General features: G+C 43.7%; 3 protein-coding genes across 3 annotated transcripts; 1 reads left to right on the top strand and 2 right to left on the bottom strand.

Moving 5' to 3' along the window:
- The first annotated feature begins 257 nt into the window (after window positions 1–257).
- LOC120647280 (WD repeat-containing protein 3-like) lies at window positions 258–5,875 on the top strand. Its single transcript, XM_039924015.1, has 12 exons — window positions 258–565; window positions 671–886; window positions 967–2,055; window positions 2,244–2,366; window positions 2,911–3,092; window positions 3,189–3,420; window positions 3,570–3,782; window positions 3,862–3,990; window positions 4,390–4,458; window positions 5,019–5,141; window positions 5,218–5,268; window positions 5,351–5,875. Exons 1-12 carry the CDS (start codon window positions 326–328, stop codon window positions 5,498–5,500), a joined length of 2,817 nt encoding a protein of 938 aa, XP_039779949.1. The 5' UTR covers window positions 258–325; the 3' UTR covers window positions 5,501–5,875.
- A 1,022-nt stretch (window positions 5,876–6,897) lies between these two features.
- LOC120647279 (cell division control protein 48 homolog E-like) lies at window positions 6,898–11,360 on the bottom strand. The gene is made up of 9 exons (XM_039924014.1): window positions 11,194–11,360; window positions 10,901–11,063; window positions 9,904–10,132; window positions 8,754–9,520; window positions 8,432–8,653; window positions 8,278–8,349; window positions 7,886–8,167; window positions 7,441–7,800; window positions 6,898–7,360 (listed from the first exon to the last, which is right to left on the bottom strand). The coding sequence occupies exons 1-9, from the start codon at window positions 11,226–11,228 to the stop codon at window positions 7,067–7,069; spliced, it is 2,424 nt and encodes an 807-aa protein (XP_039779948.1). The 5' UTR covers window positions 11,229–11,360; the 3' UTR covers window positions 6,898–7,066.
- Window positions 11,361–12,879: 1,519 nt separating this feature from the next.
- On the bottom strand, window positions 12,880–16,777 carry LOC120647278 (ras-related protein RABF1-like). The gene is made up of 8 exons (XM_039924013.1): window positions 16,524–16,777; window positions 16,013–16,089; window positions 15,007–15,090; window positions 14,812–14,906; window positions 14,523–14,628; window positions 14,139–14,228; window positions 13,968–14,054; window positions 12,880–13,251 (listed from the first exon to the last, which is right to left on the bottom strand). The coding sequence occupies exons 1-8, from the start codon at window positions 16,546–16,548 to the stop codon at window positions 13,213–13,215; spliced, it is 603 nt and encodes a 200-aa protein (XP_039779947.1). The 5' UTR covers window positions 16,549–16,777; the 3' UTR covers window positions 12,880–13,212.
- Between the last annotated feature and the right edge of the window lie 4,061 nt (window positions 16,778–20,838).

The raw sequence follows: 20,838 nt of genomic DNA, 5'->3' as shown, positions 1-20,838 counted from the left end.
TCATTTTGTTAACTGACGAGCTAAAATCTATTTAGATGTTCGATAATTCTGTAGCATACAAACTTACTGGAGGGTTTTATAATGACTAACTCGAAAGTAAAGATTCCAAATCAAATTAGCTCAAAGTTTTTCTGTCCAACATGTCCTGGACATTAGGCATGGGAGCGGATAGTTTTTCATAATAATAACTAAATGAAAGCAATTTCGTTTGAACTGCAAGTTAAATAAAAACCCCAGCCTCCTACTCCTACCCGCCGCCATAAACCCTAACGCCCGGAGCTGCGCGCCCACCCCACCCCTCCCACGCCGCCGGCGGCCGCTCGCCATGGTGAAGGCCTACCTACGCTACGAGCCGGCCCTCACCTTCGGGGTGATTGCCTCGCCGGAGTCTAACGTCTGCTACGACCCCTCCGGCCGCCTACTCCTCGCCGCCGCCCTCGACCGCCTCGCCGCCTGGGACCTCAAGCGCGGTCTCCCCTCTGTCTCCTTCGCACCCTCGTCCTCGTCCCCCTCGCTCGCCGTCTCCTGCATCGCCTCCTCCCCCTCCGCCGCCGTCTCCTCCTTGGTACCCCTCTTTCTGCGTCCACTCCAGTTCCCTTTGAATTTGGCTGGCTGATTCCCGCGTTTGAATTTGGCTTAATTTCGTGCGTTGGTGCTTCATTTGGTATAGATTGCGAGCGGGCACGCGGATGGGAGCATCAGGCTGTGGGACGCGGAAACAGGCGCCTGCGAGGCAACCCTCCACGGCCACCGTTCAGCTGCCTCCGCCCTCCGCTTTGCGCCCTCTGGTGCTGTTCTCGCCTCGGGCAGCAAAGACTGCGATGTCATCCTCTGGGACGTCGTTGCTCAGGATGGGCTCTTCCGCTTGCGTGGCCACCGTGATCAGGTAAAGCAATTTCATGCGCTTCTGTCCCCATTGGGTAAGCCTAGCTTAGTAGTGCTAATTGATCGGATTACTGTCTGTAGGTCACCGATTTGGTGTTCCTGGATTCTGGTAAGAAGCTGGTGAGCTGCTCCAAGGACAAGTTTATCAGGGTTTGGGACCTTGAAACACAGCACTGTCTCCAAATTGTTGGTGGTCACCGCAGTGAGATTTGGTCTATGGATGTGGATCCTAGCGAGAGATTTTTAGTGTCTGGGTCTGCTGATCCAGAGATGCGGGTGTTTAGAATCCGGCAATCAGTGCAGGAGGGTGAGGATTGGAGCAAGTGGGATGTGTTGAAGCTGTTTGGGGAGATTCTGAGGCAGAGCAAGGAACGAGTGGCAACCGTTAGGTTCAATAGGAATGGTAGTCTTGTGGCATGCCAGGTGGCTGGGAAGACAGCAGATATTTATAGGGTTCTTGATGAAAGTGAAGCTATACGGAAGGCCAAAAGGCGGATGCATAGGAAGAAGGAAAAAGCATCGGCGAAATCCATGATTGCTAAAGGGAATGGCACTGTCATTGATCCTTTACCAGCTTCAGACTTGCAAAATCCTGCTGTTATTGTCACTGATGTATTTAAGCTCCTACAAGTTTTGCGGGCTAGCAAGAAAATATGTTCGATTTCATTTTCTCCAGGCAGTCCACCAAGAGGCTGCCTTGCCACCTTGTCTCTATCTCTCAACAATAACACGCTCGAGACATATTCGGTGGATAGTGAGAAGGTCTCAAAGATGTACTCAATTGAGATGCACGGACACCGTTCTGACATTAGGAGTGTCTCCCTTAATTCAGAGGACAACCTCCTGATGTCGACTAGCCACAATGCTGTCAAGATCTGGAATCCTAGTACAGGGGACTGCCTTCGGACCATTGAATCTGGGTATGGGCTATGCAGTGCTTTTGTCGGAAATCGGTTTGCTCTTGTTGGTACAAAAAGTGGTACTTTGGAGATTATTGATATTGCTAGTGGGAGCTTAACTGAGGTCATAGAAGCACATGCTGGTTCCATACGATCAATTGTACCAATTCCAGATGAAGATGGCACTGCCGGTGCACGGGGATTTGTCACTGGGAGTGCCGATCATGATGTCAAGTTCTGGGAATACCAACAGGTGCAGAAGTCTGATAATGTGAGTGTTAGAATGCCTCAAGTAATTTTGTGTATCGGTGTCTGCTTTCCTACTTTTCCACAGATCAGCCTCCAATAAAAGCATCATCTTGATATTTGATGATTCTTTTTTTACTACCTTCTGCATTATTATTTTTTATTTGCACCAAGCAGCTTATTGATTTCTTTGGTTTATTAACATTGTTACAGGACTCTAAGCAGTTGACTGTAACTAACATGAGGACCTTGAAAATGACCGAAGACGTCCTTGCTGTCTCAATCAGTCCACTAGGAAAGCATATTGCTGTTGCTCTCTTGGATTGCAATGTCAAGGTATGCTTTTTTTTTATGTAACTAGAAATTTGAAATTGTATTATCATTTAGAATCTTTATAGTTGGAGAGTTGGCATGGAATCAGTGTACCCGAACCTCAATCATAATCCATGATTTGATTGTTTATCTAATCTAGATACTGCTTTTGTAGCAACAGGAAAAATCACATTATTAGTATGTTTTGATGTCATTCTATTTATTATTCCAGCAGCGCCATTTGCTGTTTGCACCTGGTACTATTTGCTTCAAAACATAAATTGTCAATATAAAGTTTGTGCACTTGTTAAATCAATAGTTTCAAGATCACCAGTGACTGAACTGCTCGTTGGCACATGAAAACTGTCATTTATCTTTTCCTAATTCTCCTGAAGCTGTAAAATAGTGGTTGTTGCTTAGGAAATTCCCTGTATTAGTGGCATTTTTTTTATCAAAGCTGTGATTCATAAGGACCTTAACTGCAGCACTTTTACATAGGAACCTGCCCGACTGCCCTGAATTTCTTATTGTTTTTACTTTCCTCTAATATTGATATATGTTTATACAGGTATACCACATGGACACACTGAAACATTTTCTGAACCTTTATGGGCACAAACTTCCAGTTCTGTGTATGGACATATCATCTGATGGGGCTTTGATAGTTACTGGCTCCGCAGACAAAAATTTGAAGATTTGGGGTATGGATTTTGGGGACTGCCACAGGTCCATATTTGCTCATTCAGACAGGTATATTGTTTGACTTTCAGTTTTTTTTCGTTTTTGTTTTGTTTCAATTATAGAGAGAACATTTATATATACCTTTTGGATGTATTCACTTTGCAGCGTGATGGATGTTAAGTTCGTGTACAGAACTCATTATATCTTCAGTGTGGGGAAAGATCGCACTGTGAAGTACTGGGATGCTGATAAATTTGAGTTGTTGTTGACACTTGAAGGACATCATGCTGAAGTTTGGTGTCTCACAATCAGCAGTCGTGGTGACTTTATTGTAACAGGTTCCCATGATCGCTCTATCCGGCGTTGGGACCGTACTGAAGAACAACTGTTCATTGAGGTATTTATAATTATATAGGCGTGGTCCGCGTGGATGAAATTTCTTGTTAAGTAGCCTTGTACTGCATTTTTAAGTATATGATTCTAGTAGTTTCTTTAACCTTCCTAGAGATTGCCCTTTTCGCCCTCTAAATCTCCAATATACTGCAGGAAGAGAAGGAGAAAAGATTGGAAGAAACCTTCGAGGCTGATTTAGACAATGATAATGAGTATAGATATGGGCAGAAAGATGATGCTCCTGAAGAAGGTTCCGTTGGCGTTCCTGGTAGGAAAACAAAAGAGACAGTTACTTCTGCTGATGCAATTATGGATGCACTTGACACTGCTGAGGAAGAACTAAAACGCCTTAATCAGCATAAACAGGTACACTCATATATTACACCTGGTTCCACATATTAATAATAGAACATTTGCTTGATCTTCATGTTCCTTGGTTTTTCAGGAAGAGCAAAATAATGGGACGGCAGCTAAATTTCAACCTAATGTTATAATGCAAGGGCAATCACCCTCAGATTATGTTCTAAATGTAGTTTCAAGTATCCGCCCAAATGATCTGGAACAGGCCCTCCTGGTACGTTTTTTTATGGACTTCTTAACTGTTTCATTCCCCTTGCCCAAACATGTGAGGTTATGTTAAAAACAGTGATCATATCTGGTACTTAATGTAGCAAAACGTGGTTCCTGGTAAAATACAATTAATGTAGCAAAATGTGGTTTCCGGTGAACTACAAATCTACAATCTTGTCGTCACCTCTTTCCATCCTGTATGTATAATTGAAGTTAATGTCACATGGTTAGATTTGCTAATAGAAGGTGTTTATTTTAATGGCCTTTTGAATTTCAGTGGGTTCAAATTGGAGATCATATTATATTAGTAACAATGCTTCTTATTATCTTTGGTTAATCATCAAATTTATTTCTATGATAATTCTCATTTGCTGACATATTTATGTTTCTATCTTTGGAATAGGCATTACCATTCTCAGATGCACTAAAGCTCATGTCTTACTTGAAGGAGTGGTCTATGGTTCCTTCAAAGGTAAAAGAATGCTTTGATATAACCTTTTGCTATTATGCCAATCATCATTACAGTAATGTCCATAACATTATGTCATTACATGCCAGCTTTCTTAATTTTTGCTCACATCGAATACTTCAGGCTGGCTTTTTCATTTTAGATTGTGATGTTACGTCTCCTGTTTATGTTAGTAGTGTGGGGTCTGCAAAATGTTTTTCTTGTCTTTTGAAGCTCCACTTTCCCAGTTTGTACCACATTATTTTGTATATTCCTTCTGTCCTTAATGAGGTTTGATTGGTTGTTTCTATAATTCTATTTTGCATACATGCTATTGTGTGAGTTTTTGTAATATTCGATGGTTGTATCTGCAGAAGTAGTTAGTTATGAAGTCTTGTTGCTCTATTTGTACCTTCTAGAATAAGCAAATATGGATGTTATACGCTCATGTACAGTACAATTTTATATGCTTTGGAAAACTTATGTTGATCAGTTGTGTTTCATAGACTTCACTGTGCCGCAAGTCACAACACTCAAAACATTCCGATTCCCTATTTTTCCTAATTTCAGCTATAACCTTGCAGGTTGAGCTTGTCTGTAGGGTTTGCTTAGTGCTCCTTCAGACACATCATAACCAATTGACTACTACACCAGCTGCAAGATCCGTATTGACAGAGCTGAAGGATATTCTGTACTCAAGAGTAAAGGTAAGTTTTGATCTCTTTGCAGCAATCTACAGGCAACTTTGCAGCAATCTGATGATTATTATACCTCTATCCTCAGGAATGCAAGGATACTATAGGCTTCAACCTTGCCGCAATGGATCATATAAAAGTATGGTGCCCCTTCTTCCTGCCTGCAATTTTTTGCTACTATTTATCTTTAAGTGATATAATCTCGTGCACTCATCTTTTAGGAATTGTTGGCAATGAGATCAGATGCACCTTTCCGTGACGCGAAAACAAAACTCATGGAGATCAGGCAGGAGCTGTCGAAACGGTCAGATAGGCCTGACGGGAATGAGAAAAGTAAAAAGAAGAAAAAGAAATCATCAGGAGAAAGTTGAGCCTTGGGCAAGGGCAAAGCAGGACAAGAATGTGGTTTTGTTGACCTCTTGTGTAGTTGTGTTGAACGTGCTCGTTTCCTTGGTTAACGAGGGCACAGAATTTTTGATAGATGAGTGTGATCAGAAAAATGCGTTTACATCAAGTTCGTTTTTTTTAAGCAATCAGTCTGGTCATTCTTGTTCAATTTAGTCCTACCTTACAAAAGGTAAGGTCCATCTTATCTCGGCCATCGATCTAAAAGCCGTGGCTATGTGTAAGATACTTCTAGATATGTATTCGTCGAGTCCGTTCCTGAGTGCCGCGCGGCGGGAAGGTGGGCTTGTAATGGTTTGGATGATAGAAGATGAGAATGATGCTAAAAGGCCGTTCTGTTCTCTCACTGCCACCAGACCTTGTGCCGTCATCCGCTCTGTTCTGCTAGCAAACAGCAGTAGTGTTTTTCTCACATCAAATCAGCACCCGTCATCAGCTATTTTTCTTGTACAGTAAATCAGCCACAGCCAGCCGAACATAGCGATTGTCATCCATCCCTAGGCCTTGACCTCGTTGCCATATGATGTGGCCTCCATATCACTTCCGATCGCTCGAGCCATGGGTCTAGGATGAGAATGGAGCTGAATTGAACGGCTAGGTGATATCATGATCGAGCATGCGACAACGATACTGATTTAAGAGTCGTTCACTGCTGCTATTCAAAAAAATGAAAAAAAATATAGTTAATGGTTCTAATTTCTTCTGAATTTTGCAGCCTTTGGCTGGAAATTCACTTTTTCTCCTTTGTCATTTCAATATAATAGAAAGAAAAAGGGTTTTAGTAAAAAAAAATATGAATGCATATTTATTCTTTTCTCGATTTAGATCGAATTTTTTGGCGGCATGGCAAGTGGTAAGGCAGGGTACTGCAAATCTTTTACCCCTAGTTCAAATTTGGGTGCCATCTGATCAATAAAATACTTAGGATTATAGTACTGATCAAACACTACAAATTCCTACCTAAGTTGGGGCACAAGAGTATCTAGATCAGACGATACTGAAATTTTAGAATCCATACCGTAGTTCTGTCACCATCGAGGCGCGCGTGGCACCATGCCCTCACGCTGCTCTACTGTGCTCAGCCATGTCTCTTCTGTCATCGTCGTGAGTGCTCACGCCGCGCAGACGGTCTGGGAAGGAAAAAACCGGCGAAACAGGTTTGGAGAGAAGAAAGAGAGAGCAGCTGAGGCGGATGGAAAATAATGCAGCAAGAATGACATGGAAAAGCTTATGTTACGCATCCAAAGGAATACTATGTGCTGGTCGGCTGGGAGGAGCGTCCGAGAGTAATTCTATCGGACGTCAGGCTCCAAGTATTTCCGTTTCTATATACTCCCCGCATTCGAGGTTGTCAAGGCTGCCATTAAGACAAACACACCACAGCACCAGCATGCATGTAGATGACACGACTTGAAGTATCTAACAAAATATATATAACTTAAAAATAAATAAACATCGTCTCCACGAGCCTTACATACAATAAGTCTACCATACCATAAGTATATAAGCTACGTAACCGCAGAACTGCTAATTTAACTGTATAAGTCATCATCGTCCACTGCGGATGCGAAGGGATCGGCCGCGCCAGCGGGGCCTGCCGCTGCCGCTGGTTGGTCAGCGAACCGGAACTCGGTGCCGAACCCGCGAGCCTGCTGGAGCGTCTGGGCGAAGGCTTGGTACTTGCGGATGTCAGCGTCGCTCACGCTCCGGCGCGCATACTTCATCGACTCCTCGAAGTGAGCAGCCTTGATCTCAGCAATTTCGTCCACCTCGTCTTCCTCCATGGCCTCAGGGCTGTCCTTCCTACGCCTCTCCCTCTCGATGTCCTGAAATCAGATGTTTCAGTTAGCAAGCGGGCAAATAACCCTGCGTGTTACTTCAAGACCAAGAGCAAAAGGGGTTTTACCTTCTCAATGTTCTCCCTGATGGCATACTTGCACGCGCGCTGGCAGATCTCAGTGATATCTGCACCACTGAATCCCTGGGTGTACTTGGCAAGAGCGTTCAAGTCAACATCCTTAGCCACAGGAGACTTCCTGAGGCAGGCTTTGAAGATCTGGAGCCTGGATTGGTCATCGGGCAGGGGGATGTAGATAAGCTGATCAAGACGCCCTGGCCTGAGCAAAGCAGGGTCAATGATATCTGGCCTGTTGGTGGCACCGATGATGAAAACAGTCTTCTTGGCGTTCATGCCATCCATCTCAGTCAGCAACTGGTTCAACACTCTGTCAGCAGCACCTCCAGCATCACCAACGCTGCTTCCCCTCTGAAATACACACACAAAATATCAGTCATAACTAAGTTACAGGGAGCGACCATGTATGCACAAGAGCATAACCAAGAGACGATACCTGAGTAGCAATGGAGTCAAGCTCATCAAAGAAGAGAACACATGGAGCAGACTGCCTGGCCTTGTCAAAAATCTCACGGACATTGGCCTCACTCTCACCAAACCACATGGTAAGCAGCTCAGGTCCCTTCACACTGATGAAGTTAGCCTGGCATTCATTAGCAATTGCCTTGGCCAACAAAGTCTTTCCACAGCCAGGAGGGCCGTAAAACAGAACACCCTTTGAAGGAGACATTCCAAACTTCTCAAATTTCTCTGGATGCTCCACTGGATATTGAACAGTCTACAAGAATTTGAAGTTGTCAAAAAATGGCAACTAAGGTTTAGCAATTTAATAGCCAAACCAATGTGTGGGATGTTATTAAAAAAAAACAATGTATGGGACAAAAATACCTCCTGGAGCTCCCTCTTGACGTTCTCCAGGCCACCAATATCATCCCAAGAGACATTTGGAACTTCAACAACCTGAACAAATAAGTTAAATGTTAGCCTCTGGGAAAAGTAAACTTTATCACAAAGAAACGATGTTACTCCTGGAGATACTCACAGTTTCACGCAGAGCAGACGGGTTGCTTGTCCCAAGTGCAGTCTTGAAATGATCATTTGAGACAGCCATAGAGTTGAGTATCTCGGCATCTATTGTTTCATCCTCAAGATCTATAATATCCATCTTCTCACGAATGCACTGAAGAGCAGCCTCAGTACAAAGGGCAGCAAGATCAGCACCGACATAACCATGGGTATCCTTTGCAATGTGCTCCAAGTCAACCTGAAACAGAATGGTTTTGCAATTGAGATTGGTTTCAAAACTGGAGAAATTATATAGAAAAACAAATCACAACATAAGTATATCTGACAAGGCCACTTACATCTTCAGCAAGCTTCATGTTTTTGGTGTGAATACGAAGAACCTCAAGGCGCCCAACTTCATCCGGAACACCAATATCAATCTCACGGTCAAACCTACCAAACCTTCTAAGAGCAGGATCAATACTGTTCGGACGGTTTGTGGCACCCATAACAATGACATGTGCACGAGACTTCAGGCCATCCATAAGAGTCAAAAGTTGTGAAACAATACGCCTCTCAACTTCTCCATGGGTCTTCTCTCTCTTAGGTGCTATGGAATCTATCTCATCAATGAAAATGATGGAAGGTGCATTCTTCTCAGCTTCTTCAAAAGCCTTTCTGAGATTGCTCTCGCTTTCTCCTGCTAGCTTTGACATGATTTCCGGTCCATTGATCAGAAAGAAGAAAGCACCTGTCTCATTAGCTACAGCTCTAGCAATAAGGGTCTTGCCAGAACCAGGAGGCCCATACAGCAATATGCCCTTTGGTGGCTTCACACCAATGGACTTGAAAAGCTGGGGATGACGCAGTGGAAGTTCAACCAGTTCTCTGATTTGGGCCATTTGCTTCCTAACTCCTCCGACATCGTCATAGCCAACCTCATCGAGCCTTTCCTCATCCTCCCTCTTAATAGGCTCACCTTCACAAAATATCTCTGTATCTGGTGCAACGATACAATACTCTGCAGGGTCAGTCTCTATACTTTTGAATTCTACACTTCTCATACCACCCCTGACAAGGAAAAGGTCTCCTTTTCTCAAAGGACGATAGGCTTCAAGGAAGTATGCTGAAAGATCAAAGATAAAGGTAATGTTAGAAAAAGAGAACACATTAAACGAGACAAGAAAGTTGCAAAAGAATTTCAGCATGCCCGGTGGTGTCTCTCTATCATCTAGAAATCAGGCAGACATATATCAAGGTATTCTACATGCCTTTTTCAAACAATCCAATTAGTATTAACCTACTAAAAGATGCTAGTTGAAACATGCAACCAAATAATAGAAACTAACACAAACACCCAGATAACGCAGAACTGAACTTGTTTATAGTACCATAAAATTTACATAAAGTAACATAAACTCATCTATCAAAATTGATCAAATTGCCTTAAGAAATGTGTGTCCAAAAGAACTGTGCAAGAGGCTACGAGCACTAATAAAGAAATCTTACGTTTCAGGAAGGCATCAAATAAGTTGCCAGTAATGCCTTCAACCGTGTCATCAATTGGAAGTATGTGTACACGCTTCCCATACTTGACATCTGGGCATTGATGGACAGAAACCACATCACCAAGTCGTACCCTCAAGTTCTTCCTGACAACCTTGTTCATCCTGATTTTTGGCTCCTCGCAAGTGTCATCTGCAAGCACGATGCAGATAGTGTCCTTTCTCTTCTTGCCCTGTCATGATGTGATCCAGAATGTTAGCAGACAAAAATCAAGTGGCAATGACCTCATTTTATAGGGCAAATACAGAATAAAATTCTGCTGGTAAAAGAGCTTGCATATGGAAATTAAAGAGTACTATCCATAATGTGCAAGTAACAACATGCAGAATTTGGAAACATGTAGAGCTCGGTGACTACATTATGAAGGGAAATTTTAAGTTAGTGATGCCCAACTCCCAGAAAATTAACTTAAGAAAATGTTATGCACAAAGTTTGAACTATCTATTTGCAAACTTCAATTGATCTCAGCATCATTAAAAAAAACTCCAGCAGCAATCACAGTTAATATGGTGAACAGAATCAAAATAATTTATATTACAGGTTTCCAAAAGTTTCATAGTTAGGGAAAAAGGAAAAATAACAAACAAAGTCTTGTTTTAAATATTCCTTAGGAGAAAAAGCAGTAATCTTTGCAGTAACTATCACATGGGTACAGAGCCTTACAGGTCGGGAACCCTACACTTTTAATTTCTAGCAACAGCGATGAACGCATAACGACCAACACTAGAAGGAAGACCACCACAAGGTCGAAATTTCAAAACCTAACCAGCTAAAATTTGTTCACCCACCGAGCAGTAAGTTTAGCTGTCTAAGCTTACAACTAACAAGTGGAAATTTTCACAGGGATTTGTAATCTAAACAGATGAACCACCAGAATCCAAGACCGCGTAATAATACAATCCAGACATAAGAGTCGACGAGGCAAAGGGCTCATCCGTACCTTAAGCAGGACAGTGTCACCGCGGAAGAGCTGGAGGCGCTCCATGGTGTCCGGGTGCAGTGCGACAACGGAGTTGTCGTCATTAGTGGCCTCGTCGACCACCAGCCGGTTCGGCGACTTCTTCCTCTCGAGGATCGCCGTCGAGTAGTCCTTCTTCCCCTTCCTGCTCCAAACCCGACCAGAGTGTCAAAAAAAATATCGCCGGAAAAAACTCCCCCCAAAACCCTCTTCCGCACCAACAGCAACAGATCGAAGCCCAGGGCGCGGGCGGCCAGATCGGGGCGGGTACTCACGGATCGGAGGAAGAAGGCTCGCCTTCGCTCGCCATGGCTGTCGAATTCGACGATGCGGTTGGTGCTGTTAGCGAGAGAGACGCGAGACGGCGACAGATATTTGCGGGTGCTTTGGGCCCAAGGTGAGGAGGAAGGCGAGGGGATTAGCTCCGCCTTTATACTTCTTTCTTGGAGCAGGGGCTCGTCCGCTCGGGACTTCCCTACGTATCGGGCTCGGCTCGTGGGCCGCGTGGAGTCAATGACTTGCGGGCCCAAGGGCTTCGTGGTCCCACTTGAGAGTAGAGTTCGGGGCAGGAGAGAGGGTCGGGCACCAGCCAACCGAACGGGGAATATGGAAGTTTCTGGCGCCGTTTTTTAGAACGAAAATATATTCATCTTAACGCATTACACCCTTTTCACAAACAAAATTCTAAAAAAAGAAAAATTACAAAGAAGTCCAAAGCTCTGTTCATCTTCCTCGAAGCCTTCAGAGATCCGTTCGTCACCGCCGCCGAAGCCACTTCCCAATCATCGTCGGGCACCAGAGCCAATTTCCACAAGGTGGAGGCCGCAGAGGAGGGCTTACTTCTAGACGAATCAGCCGAGTACACTGCCTCCCAAGCGCATCGGCCAACTCCCGTACCCACGACGCATCCTTCGATTCCACCGCCAGCAACCCGAGCAAAGCTCAGATTTTCACCAAAGATCATCTTCCTCGAGATTAACAGGGTCAACAACATCATCACCTGAAGAAGACGACGATGCGCCGGCCCTCGACTCCTGGACAGTTCTCCCGAGCCTCTCCGTTGACGTCGGAGTAGATCGCCATCGGAGAACGGAAGAGACTGGGAGAAATTATTCCGCTGCGCCGCCGTCGCTTCCGCATCGCCGGCGTCGCCAGGAAAAGCAAGCCGCAGAGGAGCCACACTCCTCCGGCAAAACCTAACTCCACCGCTGAACATCGACGGCGAGCAAACCCTAAACCTAAGTGGACTCGACTAAGACCCTACGAAAACAGGCGATCTGTTGACGAGACGGACCCCCGCTCCTTGTCACCACCGGCAGCGAGACCGGAGGCGAGGGATAGGGGCCGCAAACGGTGGCGGCGGCGGCGTCGCCCCTCGGCTCCTTTCTTTCGCTAGAGGAAAAGTGTAGTTTCTGGCGCCGTTGGTAAGTTTGGTATCTTGTTTGATCCTACTCCTACTTTTTTTAATCTTACTTCTAATCATAGGAAAGCCTGTGATGGAAGGAATCCACGTCTCCCTAATATAGTACTCCCTCGTTCCAAATTATAAGACATTCCAACAATCTTGAAAAGTCAAAATTTTTAATGTTCGACCAAATTTATATAATAGAATAATGACATTTATTATATAAACTAAGTACCATTAGATTTTTTATTAGTTATATTTTTATAGTTCATTAATTTGATATCATAAATTTTTATATTTTTCTCTATAATTTTGATCAAACTGGAGATTGATTTGACTCTACAAAATTTTTAGGATGTCTTATAATTTGGAACGGAGGGAGTACTGCAGTAAGATACCCCGCGCAATTCAGCAAAATTCGTTACCACGATGCAACTGTTTTGGGATATTCGTGAAAATTATTATTGTGCCAAGTTCATGGGGTCCTCCTAACAGGTTAGATTGAGCACCAACACACAAATTACGGATTAGTACACTCAACAACACTTAGTGCAGCTCGATTCTTCCATTGCCCAGGAAGTATGTAAAGCTTGCCGATCGAGGCAGTTTACAAGGAAATTATCTCCTAACATGACAAATTTGCACAACCACTTCGTAATTCAATTGCCCTTAAAAAAAGGAAAAGGAAAACACAAGAAACAATCAGATTACCAGTTGTTGCAACATCAGACAATAGATATTCAATACCAAAGAGTCTCCACAATTAACAGAATGGAATAAGCTTTACATGAACGTCAGTCTTCCACACAGTACCCATACATATGGGCGGACATGCAGTACATGGTACAAACTTGTATTTGTGTAGCTCTTCAATACACATGGGTTTTTGTCAGGACGTCGTTGGCCTAGGCAACCTCTTAGCAATTTCCTGTCCCAGGACATGGTCATGTTAGAAGAATTTTCACCACAGATGCATACTGGTAATGATATAGCTACAGAGTAAGATTTGAAACTGAAATAAATATATGAGAATAATATTTGACTGGTAAAACAGAAGTGGTGCACTATTTTTGGGAATCACAAATGAATCTGCATATCATAACGATAAAGCCAAGCAGTGCATTTTCCCTGGCCATGTGATGCTTAAGCGAAGTTTTGAAGTGCATGCGAACAAAAGGTCAAGAAATGAGGGATTCAAGGCACCAAAGCTTTGTTGTTATTAAGGTCTCAAAAAAAAAAAGCTTTGTTCGGCTGAGATGGTTTGGACATGTCCAACGAAGGCCTCCTGAAGCGCCGGTGCGTAATGGGGTTCTTGAGCGGGTCGATAATGTAAAGAGGGGTAGAGGTAGACCTAAACTGACGTGGGATGAGTCGGTTAAGAGAGACCTTAAGGATTGGAATATCTCTAAAGAGATAGCTTTGGATAGGAGCGCTTGGAGACTAGCTATCAATGTGCTCGAACTTTGAACTTATTTCTTTCGGGTTTCATCTCTAGGCTACACCAACTTGCTTGGGAAAAAAAAACTATGTTGTTGTTGTTGTTATTAACAATTGCACTGTTGCAGCTAGGTTTTATCTTCAGCTAGGTTTGCTTCCCCTCTAGGCCTATTTCAAAACAAATAGCTTTCTGTACTCAAAGCATACCTCAAACAGTTGGTTTATATTATCAGCTGTCTTTGCTGACGTCTCAATAAAAAACATATTGTTCTTCTCTGTGTACTCCTGTGCATCCTGCAACAAGTACACAATATTGTCAACAACACATAGTAGCCAAACTACAACATCTCTCAGGTGGCAACGAGCGTATATTCTTACCTGTGAAGATACACTTCGATTCTCATGTAGGTCAGCCTTATTGCCAACCAAAACCATTACAATACCAGGACTACCATGCTTCTGAAGTTCCTGCAGCATGAGAAAGAAAAACATAAAGTTAAATTTAACCTCAAACCGAGAACAGTGTACAGACCATAATCATATTGCAGACCACTGAGATGAATACAATCACCAAGCCAGTTTCTCCGTTAAAATAATATATTCAAGGTGTACACTCATCTGAATTCTAATGTTGCTCAGGTATAATCAGTTAAATAACAGACAATAGTATCCAAGTCAATCCATTTATGATCCATACCAGTAGTGTTATAATAGAAACCAAGCACAAGAACTCAGAAGAGAAGAGAGTAGCTGATAGTTTACCTTTACCCAGTACTGTGCTTTGTTAAATGATTCTGGACTAGTTATATCATAAACAACAATTGCAGCAGCAGCTCCTCTGTAGTAAAGTGGTGCCAAGGCAGCATACCTGAAATTCACCAGTTTACAGTTTCTTGATTGAGGCGGAAAAAAATGCATGTGCTCGCAAAGAAGATGGATCACATGTGCGTAGTATACTATCAGAAATCTTCTGACTACACTCCTAGAACTGTGCTGTGAAGTCAATGACATATTAGTTATACCAAACATGTTTACAGTACCAAATATGTACCTCTCTTGGCCAGCAGTATCCCAAATTTCAAATTTCACTATTGTTGAGTCTTCCAATGCCAATGTTTGTGACAAAAAGGATGCACCAACAGTTACCTACAATAATCTGAGAAGGTAAGTTGGAGAACGGAAATTCTAGAGGCAGAAGTAATGTGTCTTTCATTCATGACTTAATCTAATCAAAATAATAAATCACCTTGGAAGTAGGATCGAACTGACCACGAACAAAGCGAAGAACAATGCAGCTTTTGCCAACACCTGAGTCTCCCAGCAATACCAACTATGACATGAAAAGGATGAAAACAAAAAACGTGAATTAGGTTTTTACTAGATAGATCACAATTTGGTGATGTGCTTGGTACTTGGCAGGGACACTAATGCAATGAATGCAATAACTTTCTTAACCAAGAGTGTGCAATGATCCATGGACACACATATGCCCCTACTGCTACTATCTAGGCTACAAACAATGCATACTAACAAACAAAATGATCACAATCTCAAAATATAGCACTCAGTAATAACAACATCACTGCAATGTATTTTATTTTATGCGAGAAAAATGCTGCAAATAGTTTGATTCTTTTGAAATTGTTATAAACAAATACAATACATCACATCCGGCAACGTTTATGGCATACATCTCTGAAGAACATACAAAACAGGCTAAATGTGGCACAATGCTTGTGCACCCTACCTTGTGCAAAACATTTCCCCATGAAAAACAAGCTGAGTATGTACATTCAACGCTTGTGGTAGTTAAAATGATGCCCTAAGATAGTAAGTATACTAAACTACATCACGCTAATCAATAATGATCAGCCACAGAAAGCTGAAACTTCTTGAGTGTATTAGCTATTGCAATATGAAAATTCACTCGGTCCCCAAAAACCCTCGACTGAGATGCACTGGTAAGCAAGTCTGCAAGTGCAAAACTTACAGCTAGTATCCAAACCTTAAGAGTAGGTAGACAATTTTCAGTACATATAGAATGTCCCTATGTGCTTTTGAGTAATTAAATATTTTCCTTCAGTGACTATTATCAAACACCTTGGCTCTAGAATCTTGAAAAGGTGGGCCTAAATAAACAGCTGCCATGCTGATACCACAAGCAATACAAAACCAAGAGAAATGAAAAAAAAATTAAAGAAGAAATCAACCACTATAATTACAGAAGGTAAAGAGGCCGGAGCTTGACTAACCTTAGCACGCAAGTCCTTTGAATCAGTGGCAGAAGAGGTATCGTTGTTGACAGTGTTCAGCCCTCCTGTACTTCTAGCTGAATGAGGAAATAACAAATGTGTTATATGCTTATACATTAATTAACAGCTTGGACTATCTTCTGTTCCAGCTGCAAATTGTGCCCCACCGCATATTCTATCACACTTTTTTTGTAAACCTTGTTGTCGCATTAAATCCCCAAATTAACTAAACAGAGTAATTAAATACCCCCTCCACCGTCCACACTTAGCGGGGCTTCCACAATTAAATTACCACGTCGTTCCAAAGAAATCCAAATGATCCACTAAACACAGCTCAAAACCCTACAAATACTCTACGAATTGAGCAGATTCGTTGCCTAAACCACTGCGGATCAAACCCCCACGGGAATCAGCGATGATCAGTCCCCTTCGCTCACTAATCGAAGAACCAAAGTTACAATTCCACACTGCAACCTGCGAAACTTTAATACTCGAGGTAGGAGGTGCGAACCTGGCACGGAGGAGGAGCAACCCATATCTCACGCTGCCCGCCGGCGTCGACGGGGCTACCGCGCCCGGGGACGAGGGCGGCGACCGGCGGGGAGAGGGGAGGATCGGGCCCTGGCCTGCTTCCGGGTCGGTCCGCCGCAGTTTGTCCGTTCTCGTCGTCGTCGCCGGGCTCGGGACCAGATGGTCGGTGTGATGTGATGCACGCGCGACGCGTGCTCGGGGAAAGCAAGGCAGGCCGGTCGTGGGGCAATCGGACGGGTTGGGTCGCTTGTCAGTGAAACACCGCGGGACACGAGTTTATCCACAACGTTGGGCCGGGCTGGCTTGCCAGAATGGACCACCTCAGGCTTTCAGTGGTCCTGTGATAATTGGGCTTCAATGCTTTGCTTACAAGCCTGTTTCTTTTTGCTACCCTTTCGACTAAGCCCAATTATAAAAGAAAAACTTGCTGCATGCGACGGAATGGGCTCGACCCATAATATGGGCCGAAATTTCTCTTCTCTGCAAAACGCACTGCAAAAAATCTGGCGCTCCCCCCTCAAAAAAAAAAAAAATCTGGCGCTCTGCAACTGAGCGACACTCTACCTTCCTTTTTCCTTTTGCTCTTTGCTACACCTACAGTACACAGTTCCTGTGCGAAACTGCCTGCAAACATGATGAAGCTTCACTGGCCACGCGAGACTTCTACGTTTCCATTTGGATGGACCCCATAAGCCATAGGCCCCAAGTCTGCGTGCCCCGACCGCTGTCCTCGTGTAACTGAACAAAAGCAGGAGCAGCCTTGCAGCCAACTAAACGTGCATGCGCGCAAAGCAAACGGGGTGGTCGATTCAATTGCAAAGTTGACCTGCAGCAGCGGCCCTCCGGCTGTAAAGGCAAAGCGGCTGCAGCGTCCGTAGTGTGCTCGTGCAGGAATGTTTCTCCCCTTTCGCTTTCCTTCCAGTGAAGCCTCATCCGCCTCAGTGGTCTGCATCCGGCATGCCTGATGCGTCTCAAGGAATAGAGGACAAGCAAAAGCGGCTCTGAAATTGACATGCCAAGAGCCCAAGAGAGTGGTGGTCCACGCCGTGCAGCGGACTTTCCCTTTTGCCTTTCTTAAAGGGGCTCTAATTTTACTTTGCTGCAGGAAAAGGGGCAGATTAATTTTTGTAGGAAGACTTCTTTTCTCAAACCTGAACTGGTGGATTCTGAAAACGAGGACTAGAGTCCAACTGATCATCATGCTTGGTGCTGTACCCCGCAGCTATAGAGTGAAATCAGTAAGGCCGGGTTAAAAACATAACTGTGAAGAAGTCAAAGCTACTTGTCCATTATCCCCAAAGATCAGCATTTTAAGTGTTCATCGAAGAGAAGCTGTGAGTTGCTTGAAAGATTTGTCTGTTCTACACTTATTTTTCAACATATAGTGATCGCCAAAGAAAAATGGTTGGAAATCTAGACAGATATGGCTCTGAACAAGCAAATATCAATTCAGCCTTGCTTGGACATTTCTTTCTGCAACTGTTTGTCAACACCTTGTGCAAGACTTCAGCTCATCCTTGAAACAGGATGCTGAACTCGGCGGTATTTGTTGACGCTCTGAATCTATCTTGGTTTCTTGTAGCAGGTCAGAAATGTACTGTTTCATACCTGATAGCAACTGATTAGAATTGAATGGAATGCAATTCAGCTGGAGGTTTCATACATGTGGTCAGATAAAGGAAGCCATACATTGCGATTCAGTTGGACATTTCATACAAGTCGCTAGACAAACCAAGCTATAAGATGCGACTGCAAAAACTAAGCACACAAAGCAACTGCAACTACTGCCATCTGGTAACGCACCAAACTGAACTTTTTACCAAACTAGTAGCTGTTATAATATTTGGTGGAAAGAAGCTGATGTCAGGTAATTGTAACCCTTGCAAGTTACCAGCTCACCTAAAAGGTACTAGTTGAAGTCACTTGAACCAATATCTAGCATGTGGTGTGGCCACTCCACACACCGGTCCCTGCACCGGAATGGAAGGAACGGCGACAGAGCAGAGTGCCAGAGCAGCTAGCCTGCATATGAACAAATTTGTCCATAGCTACGGCCGTCAGGAAAATGGCCACTGGAAAGAGGACAGATGTGAGGCGGCAAAGATGGAATTAAAGGACCCCAAGCATGTGGTTAAGGGCCCCCCTCAAAGGCGGGAAACAGTCTTGTTTGTTTGCTTCATGTCTTTTGATAGATTCCCTTGTGATCCCATGTTCTCTCTACAGGTAAATTAAAAGGATAACATAAAGAGAGAAAAAGAGTAAAGCAGAAAGGCGAAAGAAAAATAAGACGAGAAGTTCAAAATAAAGACGAAAAAGGGTAAAAGGTCGTCATAAAGCTTTTGGCTTTTCGTTTAGGCGGGAGTTTACACGGACCAAGTCTTGTTGTAATGCAGACATCATAGCATATTAGCATCAGAGACCTAGGCCTCCAAGCGTCCAATCTAATTAATCAGCATTGCCACTAGTTTAATCAGCATTGTTAGCTAAAACTATATAGTAAGTCGGTCGAATCATAATCCATGCGAAATAAGATCGGCTGGCCCGGTCGGTGCTTTCATTTCCTCTCAAGATTATCCAGCATTATCTTTTGGAACAGTACAAGTCCACATTTTCAGACCCATAAAAAATACAATTCCAAATTCTTATTAAACATCATACATGTTTGTGAAAAGAAGAATCAGTCTGTCGAATTATTGCATGAGATCGGTCGGCCGGTCGGTTGCTACTTTGATTTTATCCAAAACCTGACTCGGACAGACGCTCCGACCTACCAGCACGCATGCTAATCTGAATATTCTGTTTCGCATGCATGACCATGAGGCTGCAGCCTGGAGCACACAAGATCCGGATGAGATGGCGAGGCTCAGCGCGTACTCAACTAATCTTAGCAACACTGCCCCCACAATTACCATTTCTGCATATTTTCAAAAGCAGTTCAGAACCCAACGACCGGCCACGCAGGCTGCAAATTCAGTCAAATGATTTACGGACTAGTTCTTCGCAGTTTCCTAAACCACGAGACCGTTGAAAAAACAACTACTCTAATTTTGGATGACATGTGCTAAGCCAAACTTGGAACACATGCTCAGTTAGTACTAGTTAACAGCTCCAGCTCCAGCCCAACAGTATTTTCCTCTCACACCACTCCAGCCAGCCAACAGTATTTTTCTCTCGCACCACTCCAGTCACCAGCTCCAGCCCAGCGAACGGAGGGAAGGGAGGCTAATCACACCGACAAAAGATCCTTGGCCTGTTGTTGCATGAACAGGATTAGGTTAATCAGGCACACTTCCAGAAGCATCCCTGGGACTTAAAACGTACTACTGAATACTGATTGAATATTGTCTTGAAGTCTAAAAAGTCCATATTGCTGACATGCTGCTTATGCAAACACTATACTAGTTTATCCAGCCATTGGGAGAATATCCCTGGTCAAACGCACGATGCCTGAGGACAAAAATTAGCAGGCGACGAAAGAATTCTGAACGCATGGTGCGTGTTTCTTTCCTGCATTTGGCACCGTTCCAATGATGCAGCAGCAGCCAGCAGGTGATCATAAAAAAAATGCATTGGCTATTATTGAATGATTGTGGCCGGACATTTATAAGTGGATAGGGCGCGTGGTTTACATGCCGGATCAGCTCAATTAGCTTACGCCAAAAACTTGTACTAGTTGAAAATGCTTGGTGAAGTTCTGCAAGCTTACGCTAACCCTAGTTTTTAGCAAGGGCTAATGCTAGTAGCTTGTTAAAATAATCAGAGTTGAGCTCTAGTAGCTCTATCCAAGCAATTGGCGGGAATGGAACTCTCTGCTCACACGTCAGAAAAAAAAAGGTCAAAGATGAGACCCTATTTTTCAGACAATAAAACAAAGGACAACGACGATCTTATCATTTTGCACACGAGATTAGAGCAGGACACGGAAATCTGAGCACAGATAAGCACAAGCTAACCATGGCGAAAAGTTGAAAAGCTACAAAACAGCAAGAACCACTGAACCAGGGAATTTGCCCCAAGGAGAAAGACCTGAACCTGACCCTCCCGGCCTCTTCGCCCTGCACTGACGTCACGTCGTGCCCTGCACAGTCTAATCCTCGGATCATTCAACGTCAACGCTTGGCGCCATGGTCGCAGTCCACGTAACCGCAGGCTACTGAACAATCCACGTAGTACTAATCTTTATTCCCAATCAATCGTCGCATTCTTCAGACAAAGGGCGAATACCTAAGACCGAGACCCTGCCGTGGTTGCTGGTTTGGTGGTGTGAAAAAGGCATGCAAAATGCGTGCGAGAAT

The sequence above is a fragment of the Panicum virgatum genome, chromosome 9K, assembly GCF_016808335.1.
Source record: "Panicum virgatum strain AP13 chromosome 9K, P.virgatum_v5, whole genome shotgun sequence".
NCBI classification, from domain to species: Eukaryota; Viridiplantae; Streptophyta; class Magnoliopsida; order Poales; family Poaceae; genus Panicum; species Panicum virgatum.
Note: the sequence above shows the minus strand (reverse complement) of the source record. Positions and strands in the feature narration are given on the sequence as shown.